This window comes from Leptonotus elevatus, chromosome 4 (genome assembly GCF_054856555.1).
Source record: "Leptonotus elevatus isolate MCC_2025b chromosome 4, RoL_Lele_1.0, whole genome shotgun sequence".
Lineage (NCBI taxonomy): Eukaryota > Metazoa > Chordata > Actinopteri > Syngnathiformes > Syngnathidae > Leptonotus > Leptonotus elevatus.
Genome location: NC_141242.1, coordinates 24,756,148 through 24,767,187, shown reverse-complemented (window position 1 = coordinate 24,767,187; position 11,040 = coordinate 24,756,148). Strand labels below are relative to the sequence as shown.

The 11,040-nt window shown below is 39.0% G+C and overlaps 2 protein-coding genes across 2 annotated transcripts in view; both read left to right on the top strand.

Moving 5' to 3' along the window:
* The first annotated feature begins 2,686 nt into the window (after positions 1-2,686).
* meak7 (MTOR associated protein, eak-7 homolog) lies at positions 2,687-9,553 on the top strand. Its single transcript, XM_086072528.1, has 8 exons — positions 2,687-3,158; positions 3,298-3,549; positions 3,617-3,761; positions 4,446-4,657; positions 5,265-5,451; positions 6,452-6,570; positions 6,955-7,134; positions 8,221-9,553. Exons 1-8 carry the CDS (start codon positions 2,988-2,990, stop codon positions 8,353-8,355), a joined length of 1,401 nt encoding a protein of 466 aa, XP_085928654.1. The 5' UTR covers positions 2,687-2,987; the 3' UTR covers positions 8,356-9,553.
* Positions 9,554-9,969: 416 nt separating this feature from the next.
* plcg2 (phospholipase C, gamma 2) overlaps positions 9,970-11,040 on the top strand; it is a 38,422-nt gene continuing 37,351 nt past the window's right edge. The window contains 1 exon segment of the mRNA XM_086072643.1: positions 9,970-10,327. The gene's annotated coding sequence lies outside the window, so the exon portion shown is untranslated.

The window sequence follows — 11,040 nt, the reverse complement described above, 5'->3', positions numbered from 1 at the left end:
GCAGAATTATCAAAAAATGCCCGGATGTTAGGAAATGTCCCTTGTGTGCATTGTTGTGGAATTTGATATGAAGATGCAAATAAATAAATAAAATAGATGGAGGAATACACATTTTAAAAAAAAATGAAAAAAAGATGACGATGGAGCATACTATGGAGGTAAATTTGGTGCAAAACTAACTTGTGCAAAAAATTTGTACCTGTAGAAAAAAGTCTAAATTTGTATCTGTAAAAGTCGTGATTTGTATCTGTAAAAAAAATGTGTGCCTGTAAAAAAACAATTTGTGTCTGTAAAAGAAATTTGTACCTGTAAAAAAAAAATGTGTATGTGTAAAACAAATTTGTATCTGTAAAAACAAATTTGTACCTGTAAAAGTCATGATTTGTATCTGTACAAAAAAAAATTTGTACCTGTACAAAAAGTATAAATTTGTATCTGTAAAAGTTGCGATTTGTACCTGTAGAAATGACAACTTGTAGTCAAAGAAGTCGCCACTAGGAGTCACAAGTGGTTTTTCTGCTGCTGTTCAGTGACGTGAGTTCTGCCCCATTTGTCGCGCTACGAATGGAGCAAAACTAATTTGTACTTGTAGAGCGCCTGATTTGTACTTGTAAAGAAGGGGGCGGGCTCTGGTGAATGAAGGGTTGTTTTGACCAATCAAGTGAGAAGGATTTGAGCGGATTGGAGCGCAACCTCATTGGTTTAGCGAACGACGGTGGCGGGACTCGCGGAAGGATACAAGCAGGACACATCGTCGCCAACCAACATACATATTAAGAATACTTCTTAATATGTATGTTGAGGAAGAATACGTCAGTATTCTTAATATGTATGTTGAGGAAGAATACTTCAGTCGACTGAAGTATTCTTAATATGTATGTTGGTTGGCGACGATGTGTCCTGCTTGTATCCTTCCGCGAGTCCCGCCACCGTCGTTCGCTAAACCAATGAGGTTGCGCTCCAATCCGCTCAAATCCTTCTCACTTGATTGGTCAAAACAACCCTTCATTCACCAGAGCCCGCCCCCTTCTTTACAAGTACAAATCAGGCGCTCTACAAGTACAAATTAGTTTTGCTCCATTCGTAGCGCGACAAATGGGGCAGAACTCACGTCACTGAACAGCAGCAGAAAAACCACTTGTGACTCCTAGTGGCGACTTCTTTGACTACAAGTTGTCATTTCTACAGGTACAAATCGCAACTTTTACAGATACAAATTTATACTTTTTGTACAGGTACAATTTTTTTTTTGTACAGATACAAATCATGACTTTTACAGGTACAAATTTGTTTTTACAGATACAAATTTGTTTTACACATACACATTTTTTTTTTACAGGTACAAATTTCTTTTACAGACACAAATTGTTTTTTTACAGGCACACATTTTTTTTACAGATACAAATCACGACTTTTACAGATACAAATTTAGACTTTTTTCTACAGGTACAAATTTTTTGCACAAGTTAGTTTTGCACCAAATTTACCTCCATATTCCTCAACATACATATTAAGAATACTGACGTATTCTTCCTCAACATACATATTAAGAAGTATTCTTAATATGTATGTTGGTTGGCGACGATGTGTCCTGCTTGTATCCTTCCGCGAGTCCCGCCACCGTCGTTCGCTAAACCAATGAGGTTGCGCTCCAATCCGCTCAAATCCTTCTCACTTGATTGGTCAAAACAACCCTTCATTCACCAGAGCCCGCCCCCTTCTTTACAAGTACAAATCAGGCGCTCTACAAGTACAAATTAGTTTTGCTCCATTCGTAGCGCGACAAATGGGGCAGAACTCACGTCACTGAACAGCAGCAGAAAAACCACTTGTGACTCCTAGTGGCGACTTCTTTGACTACAAGTTGTCATTTCTACAGGTACAAATCGCAACTTTTACAGATACAAATTTATACTTTTTGTACAGGTACAAAATTTTTTTTGTACAGATACAAATCATGACTTTTACAGGTACAAATTTGTTTTTACAGATACAAATTTGTTTTACACATACACATTTTTTTTTTACAGGTACAAATTTCTTTTACAGACACAAATTGTTTTTTTACAGGCACACATTTTTTTTACAGATACAAATCACGACTTTTACAGATACAAATTTAGACTTTTTTCTACAGGTACAAATTTTTTGCACAAGTTAGTTTTGCACCAAATTTACCTCCATAGCATACACTATCGTCTTCAGGCCAGAGCTGTACGAACCGAGCTCGTCGCCGTAACGCGCTGCGTTGTCGCCATCTCCTGTTCAGTATGAGATTGTTTCTATTTGCGTCTCGTACCGTATTTTAGTTTTTTGAAATTACAATGGAAACCCATGCTGCTATTATACTTCATTACCTTACCTTCATGATTGTTCCAAACAACAAACAAGAAATTAGAAAAATCAAGCAGCTGTATTTCAATTCTGGTGTTTCCATTTTAAAACGAAAATAAACTAACCAGTCGTTTTGCTATTTTTAATACCTGTTTCCAAACATAATAGGCACACAGTAATTAACAAAATAAAAGCGATCATTTACAAAGACGTTCTTTTCCACCAGTAGTGCCTGGGGAAAAAAGTAATTTCCCCTTCTGCCTTCATTGACCAATCACGAAAAAGCTGGTCGTCATTTGACCAATTACTGGCTAGTATTTATGTCACGTTCACAGTGTCCGGAAGTTATGTGTCTCATTGCAGCGACTATGGGGCACATTTTTAAAAGGTCCGTGTTTCTCGTGTAATGTGAAACATTTTCTGCCCTTTTCTACTGGATACGTTCGACTGTGATCAAAAAGTCGTTCTCAAACCGCCATCTTATCTCAGTTGTCTCAGGCGCTTTCTTGTTTTCATGCGCCCCGAGGATGATCTTGATGGAAGCTAACATGTAAACAGAGGACCGACGACTAAGGATCTTGCAAATGAGACTCACAAAAAAACCAACTATTTTTGTACCTAGCACAAGCACAATGCAACGAATGTGACGTACCATGGGCAACACTGATAGTGTGGTGGTGCAGAAGCGACTGTCCCGATTCCGTCCTGAAGATCGGTCTGTGATTGAAGGAGTGTTTGATCGCCTTCAGGACAATGCTGCGGGCCCTGCAGGAGCCCAAAAGAAAACATCAGTAGGAGACACTCTCACCTTTGAAATGTTGCAGGTATCCATATGAAACAAATCTCCCAAATAAGCAAAATATATTTCTAAGTCCTTTAATCACCATAGCATTGCTTTAATAAGAATTACAAATATATATACTGTATATTCACATGCAATTGCTGACCGTTCTGTTTTTCCAGTCCTCCATGTGCATGCTGGCACCAGACTCCATGGTCAGGAGATCATACCAGTGCATGCGTAACATTGACTTAGGAACCACAGCAGCTGGCAAAGTCAGTAAATCTGCCGCTTCAGGAGTGTGTAGAGAGCAATTGGTCATCTTCCTTGCAGACACCTTGAAGGGTACTGCAGAAGAACGAGCTCCTCTTGTTATGGCTATGTCCCGGGGTGAAGCAAGTTCCAAGGTTATCACCTATGAGCAAGTAATAGAGGTGAGGAAAGGGTCAGTTGAAATATAATTCTTTTCATATCAATCTTAGACATGTTTTCCGTTCATAGTTCTTACAGGACCTAATCTCAGCTGTAGTTCAGATTCTGGTTGCCAAAGGAATCCTTCAGGGGTGGGAACCAGACAAAATGGGTGATGGCTCTAAGTGTGGCAAACTCTTGGCAGAGCAGATGTGTTCAGAACTGAAACCCACAGGTAAACTTGTGACTTTTACAGTATGTTATTCCTGTCATTCTAAAGACAAAGTTGTGGTGCTGCAGTAGTGTTAAGCTACATATTGTTTTTATGTTTTTAAACACAGCATAAACATAAAAAAGAGTAAAATAAACATCTATTTATTATTATTATTATTATTATTATTATTAATAATAATAATGATACTACTACTACTATTATTAATCATTATTATTATTATTGTCTTTTGTTTCATTTCCGATTTGTTTCAGCTGCCATTGTTTTTTTAAGTGTTGAGTTGATTAAGGGGCGGCACGGTGGCTGACTGGTTAGCACGTTCGCCTCCCAGTGCACAGGACGTGAGATCGAGTCCAGGCTTCGGCCTTCCTGGGTGGGGTTTGCATGTTCTCCCCGTGCTTGCGTGGGTTTCCTCCGGGTACTCCGGTTTCCTCCCACATTCCAAACACATGCATGGCAGGTTAATCGAACACTCCAAATTGTCCATAGGTGTGAGTGTGGATGGTTGTTCGTCTCTGTGTGCCCTGTGATTGGCTGGCAACCAGTTCAGGGTGTACCCTGCCTACTGCCCGAAGCCAGCTGGGATAGGCTCCAGCGCCCCCCACGACCCTTGTGAGGAAAAGCGATTAAGAAAATGGATGGATGGATGGAGTTGATTAAGATTAATATGTTTACTTTTCTTGAAAGAACAGGGAGGCTATGATGTTGCCTGTTTGGAGGACTGGATCTTTAGAGTACCCCAAGTATCTTTGTTCCTGGAGATGTTGGTAGCTGAGGGACTGCACGTTTGGCCAAGTGTTCGGCCAACCCTCCCTCTGTTGCCTCCTTGTAAAGAGACACCCTGGAAAGATCTACACTGTCTGTTGGATATTCCCACTCTCATGTTTCTTGCACCGCAGGTTAGTGTCTGACTTGGGTTGTCCTAATCACATTTCTTTGCACCCGAGTCTGAATCGAGTCACTTGATTTTGAGTACAGCTTTATCGATCATGACAATAGTTTTATTTATATGACTAGTTAGGTAGTTAAAACACAAACAACGAAGCTGACGGTTAAACTCGGGCAACAATCTGAACTTCAATCGTGTTCTGAAGGTTTAAATTGCTGGAGTGAAATTGACTCCCCCCCCCCCCCACCTAGAACAAAAAATTAACATTAAAATAAAACAAGTGTGTTTCGTTACTCCTTATATCACTGTCGTCTCATGAATAAAAATTAACGTTGGTCATTGCTGATTACAATTGCTAATGTTGAAGTGACCAATAAAGAGGGTTATTGATTTAATGCTTTGGTGTAAAAAAATACAGTCATGAGTTGCAATAATTTTGGTATTGTACATGCATCTGTGATTTTTATTTATTTATTTGCTTGTTTTCCCATTGTTTGTATTTATTTATTTAAGTAATAATGTGACAATACCAATAATTGTAATCAATATTTTTTTGGGCAGAATAATAGTGTCATGAATGTGTCATAGGACTTCATGCAAATGTTTAAACTTTCCAGCTGCCTGACAGATATAATGCACCCTGGAGACTTGTGTTTTCCACACTGTTGCATGGCGAGAGCTTCACAAGGATGCTGGCAGGCCTCACTAAGTGTGGGCCCACCTTGCTGCTCATCAAAGACACAAAGGGGCATGTTTTTGGTGGCTTTGCCTCCGTCAGCTGGGAAGTCAAACCACAATTCCAGGGTGAGAAGTAGATCTTTATGATTGTCAATATATTATACAATTATTTAATGAAGTAAAAATGAAAAACCACAGTGACATCGTCATAGTCACTATGTGGCCTGCACAATTGTACAATTCAATTGAAAACAAAAAACGATGTATTTTTTACGTTCAATAGCTGTTTTAATGCACTCTGAAACTAAAACACCTTTTACTTTGCTGAAAGATTGAGCCATTCCGCCCCAAAACATTTTATTCGAGTAAAAATCCTTTGTTAAGGGGTTAAATACACAAAGCTCTCCACCAGTCCATCTACGATCCTACCCTCATATAGCTGTGGGTGGTGACCAAAAGAACAAGATTCCGGGCACAGGCGGCCAAAATGAGTTACTTTCGCAGGGTGTCCGGGCTCTCTCTTCAGATAGGGTGAGAAGCTCGCTCATCCAGGAGGGGCTCAGAGTCGAACCGCTGCTACTCAACATTGAGAGGAGCCTGGGCATCTGATTATAGGATGCCTCTCTGGTGAGGAGTTCCTGGCATATCCCACCGGCCAGAGGCCACGGAGACGACCCCGGGACATGTTGGAGTGACCCCTGGCAGGCTTGGGAACGCCTTGGGATTCCCCTGGAAGGGCTAGGTGAAGTGGCTTTGGAGAGGGAAGTCTGGGTGCATGTAAAGCTGCTGCCCCTGCAACCCATCTCTGGATAAGCAGTAGAAAATGGATGGATGGATATATTTTAGGGGATTCAATTTCAATTTGGAACTAAATACATGAAGGGTTTGTGGTCAAAATGATAAAATCATATTTCACTAGAGCAGTAACCAAACTGAGGAAAGGCTGGTAAAAATGAAAAAGTAATAATTTATTTTAATACTGTGGAGTGATTTGAATATTGTAGGACAGTCTTTTGGCCTTTCTGCCATATCTTCATTGTGTGTGCGTGTGTGCGTGTGTGCGTGTGTGCGCGTGTGTGTGTGCGTGTGTGTGTGTGTGTGTGTGTGTGTGTTGGTGCTTGTGCAGGTGACTCCAGATGTTTCCTGTTCTCTGTGCTCCCCAGACTGAGAGTTTATACAGCTACAAGTTACAACCAACACTTCATGTACCTCAACCAGAATCAGCAGACCATGCCTAACGGACTGGTGAGACAAAACTTGACAGCAAACACTGTACTAGAAGTACAACTTAATTTGGGCTACTAATTTGGAATACAGACTACCGGTAGCTGAACATGACCAAAATGTCCCCTTAGCCCCCCCCATTAATGTGACTTAAAACTTGTAGAACTCAGTTGAAAATTTGGCATCCCTAGCTATAAGAGGGTGTGCACAGTTTTTTTTTTTAATTACCCCCAAATATTATTCTTCCCGACTGTTTTGTACACTTTAAACGTCAAATTAATGTTTTATTATAGTGCATCTTTAATTGCTGAAACTTAAATCATGCTTTATTCGTTTTAACAATTCAATTGCATATTGTATTGAAAATGTGTTTTGGACATTCTTTCTGGTTTCTTTCTTTATCAGGGCATGGGCGGTCAGCACGGTTACTTTGGGCTATGGTTGGATAGTGATTTTGGGCATGGTCACAGCCGTGCACGGCCAAAGTGTACAACTTTTGGAAGCCCACAACTCTCAGGGGAGGAGGACTTTATTTTGGACTCAATGGAAGTATGGGCAGTAGGAAAGCCCCCTGATCCCGAGGAGGTAAATGAGTTTCATCATTATCTGAAGACAAATACTATCCAAGATTCTTTTAACACTGCAGTCATGACAGAAAATAAAAATAGAATGTCCCACAGAAATAACACTAATAACATAACATAATAAAATCAATTAAACATCATTCCATTTTTGTTGGCCTGGATCTTCAGCTTTACCCCGCACTGGTTTGAATGGAAATAACTTCTGCATTACTCTGAATGACTGTTTTTATCCAATCTTTTTTTTATCTGTCCTTTTTTTGAATAAAGGGATGGATAATCAAATCTATATATTTTCATCTGATTTATTGATCAGTCAAAAAAAATCCACAGATTAATCAATTATTAAAATAATCATTATCATTGCATTCTCTAAAATGAACTGAAAAATTTGTTTATCTTGGCCAATCAACTGGTGGTTGCAGGAATTAGCTTATTGTAGTACATCTGTTTATATTACTTCATTATTTATTTTTATAGATAAGATGATTTTATATTATTGCTAATTATTAGGGGTAGCTGTGTATTCTATATTAATATAAATATGATTATTGTGAATTATGTATATTGTTATAGGTATGTAATGTTATTTTATGTGAAATATCTTAATTATTGTTGATATATGGATAATGAAAACAAGAGATTAACTGGTAGGAACGGACTACAGAGCTTTATATTCTACTTCTTTTCAAACATGTAAATGAACATTTCAAGTAGGTACTTCAATAAAAACATTTGTGTTGATTATTTCTACCATTTTTTGCTGTTTTCAATTGTGGCGTTTCCTTTATTTTCCAAAAGTTACTGTATTATATTTTTCCAAGTATTGTAATTGTTCTTTTGTTAAGTATTACTTTTGTACTTTTGAAACTAAATGCTCATAAACGTTTTTGTGGTTTCTTAGTGTAAACTAGCATTTCAGTGCAAACTGACAAGTATGTTGTGCATTGTATGAAGTTGAACATAGTAGACACGCATTTGTGTGAGCTAGTTTTATTGATATACGGTACTAGTCTGATCCCCATCTACAGTTGTCTGTTTCCATTCCAATCTGTAAAACTAATAAATGCAATCTGGTGTTTTTATTTAGTTTCAGGGTGAGGAAGGTGAGTGTAAGAGGAGTGTCTTGGACGTGGATCCCGAGGTCCAGGCCATGATGGAGATGACAGGCAAGAAATTGCATAGTCAGGGTCTTCGTGAGCCAGATGAGGACCACAAGCACTAAAAGTCTAACTCGTCAATTTATCTGGGTCCTTGGTGTAGTATAAAGCGAGTGCTGGTGCAAATCAGAAATTTGTCATCATCTCTAGTATTTTAATCTACCTTTAAACTGTGATTTCACATCTTCCCAGCCTATTGTATTTCATGACATTGTGTTGTCAACCAGGAAAGCAAAGCCTGGGAGTGTCTAAGTTGCTTGTACTGTATGTAGTAAATGGATATAGTCATACAAATATACTTAGACCATGTTCACACTGCAAGGCAGTGTCTTAAAGCAATATCAAGCTGTTTAAGTGGCTGGCTGTCTCATGCAAATGAGCCAGCTTTTGTCCCGCCCCCATACATTGCTGGGCCAATGGCCAGTGGGTTGGTTCATGCCGGGGAGTGCTTTTGGCTGTCTCCTCTTCCGCATAGCTCTGCAGAAGTGTGCGCTGTATCCACCTGGGTCACTTTTCACAGTGAGAATGTAACCTATAGATTACAGGAGTCATGCTAACATTTAAATACTATTTGTGAATTTATATAGTTCTTAACAAATTTGTGAGACCAGCACCTAATTCAAAAGTTATGCCACTGCTGCATAAATTAACAGTACTGTATTGGTAAAAAATTTCAGTTGGATGACAGAGATGCCTCCCCAATATGGTGCAGTGAGAACAATTCCAATGTCACGGTCAAAGCCGTGACGAGATAGGAACATTGCAATTAAGAGCGTTGGGATCCACCCAAAGTTTTCAGAGTGACTCATGTACTTATTAAAAGCGAGTCAGAAACATCAGTGTGCAATCAGAAGCGGCAGAACTCCCCAGACCACATATTCATTACAAAAAGAACAGCAATGTCTTATCTGGTGAACCTATTGTGCTGTTTCACAATTACATATATAAAAGAAAGTTAATTTAAGACAATTTCTTGTCGTGAACATTGACTTGATGAGATAGGAACATGGCAATTAAGAGCGTTGGAATCCACCCAAAGTTTTCAGAGTGACTCATGTACTTATTAAAAGGGAGGCGGAAACAACAGTGTGCAATCAGAAGTGAACATTGACTTGATGTATGTTGTTTTATAGAAACTTCATTTATTATTGTTTTAGTTGAACTTAGAGTGATATTATTTGGCAATATCTGAAGTTATCCTTTTTTTTTTTTTTCTGTTTGATGTTCATGCTCTGATTTTAGAATAAATACATTTGAAGTTAACTACCTGTTAGTTGTGAGTAGTTTTATTTCGCGAAGGAATACTCGTTTACTATCACTCTAATGTCTTAACCTTTACATGAGCTATATATTTATGACAATACTTGTAGCAGTAGGCTACTCCTACTTAACAACTTTTGGCAGTTTTCTTTGTGATGAGACTGCCCTGTGTTCTTTATGCTCCTATGTGTCTTAGTTTTTAGGCATTGCTTCTTTGCGCATGTGATGCTGCTGTAGGTGCAGATCCTGCACTGATTGACTGGGGTGGGCCACCTTCCTGCAGGCATTACTTTGGAGAGTTCTGCATAGGCGAGCGGCTTTTGAAGACGACCCACTTCTTCGGGAGGGAGGGAGAGAGAGCGAGAGAGAGAGAGAGAGAGAGAGAGGGGGGGGGGGGGGTGGTAGCAGGAGGGTCATTTTTGAACGAGTCAATTTTTTTCAGATTTTATTTTTTAGTTACATTTTAATACACAATCTCTTGTTTGATTGAGATGGAATACTATAGAACTGTATCTGTGTTAAAGTAATTAATTACTTAATTTTCTTTCTTTCTTTCTTTCTTTCTTTCCAATTCCAGTCTTAAGTAGCTATAGTATTGCAAATTGACTTCACTTCACTTCCTTGTACAGTCAGATAGAGGAACTAACAGCTTTGTGCCTGTCATTGTCAACACGCTGTCGCTCGGAGCTTCATTTTACATTGTTGAAAGGATGATTAAATAATTGGGAGTGGGGGGATAATAATTACTCTGTGCCGTCTAAAGAATCGACGTGCGAGGTAAGAATACATTTCAAATGCCTATTTTTTGCAAGCGTCGCATTACATGTGCGAAGCGATAGGAAGTGGTTTTTTTTCACTGTCGAGACAATACAGCACGATGAAGCTGACAGTAGCCAACATTCAAAGACCGTTGCTGTGGCAATTCTCACTTGATTTAACTTGGCAATGCTAAAAATGCAGGGGCTACAGGTGGAGAAACGGACACGAATGACGATTTAATTTAATTTCAAAGCGTTTCGAGACGTGACATTACACAATCTCGCCCTCTAGCGTCATTGGGCCAACTAAGTAATGTATCATTAAGTTAGCTATTTGCATTTCCTGCTTCAGCGATGCTAACTGTGAAAGGAGACTTTTGTGTTGTCGATCGACAAAAAGTTTCGCCTTAAAAAAACCCGTAGACACTCGTTCTGTCAGACTAATAGCATTGGCAGGTGCAGCTCCCCGTTAGAATATACAGCTGTGCTCATCACTTTTCAAGCTTTGGCAAAATTTGTAAAATATTTGCTAACTGACAACGGGGGCTGTTTTTTTCTTAATTTTCCTGACATGCCGTATAATTTAAATTTGAATCGCAACATGTTTTCTTTAATGTTAGACATCTTAAAAATTCTGCCTGGGTAGCCTATAGGCCAATTGAAAACCTATGAGCTCGACAGTATAACAAATGATGATGTTGAAACAATTTGCTCTTGCTGCCATTCTTGTGT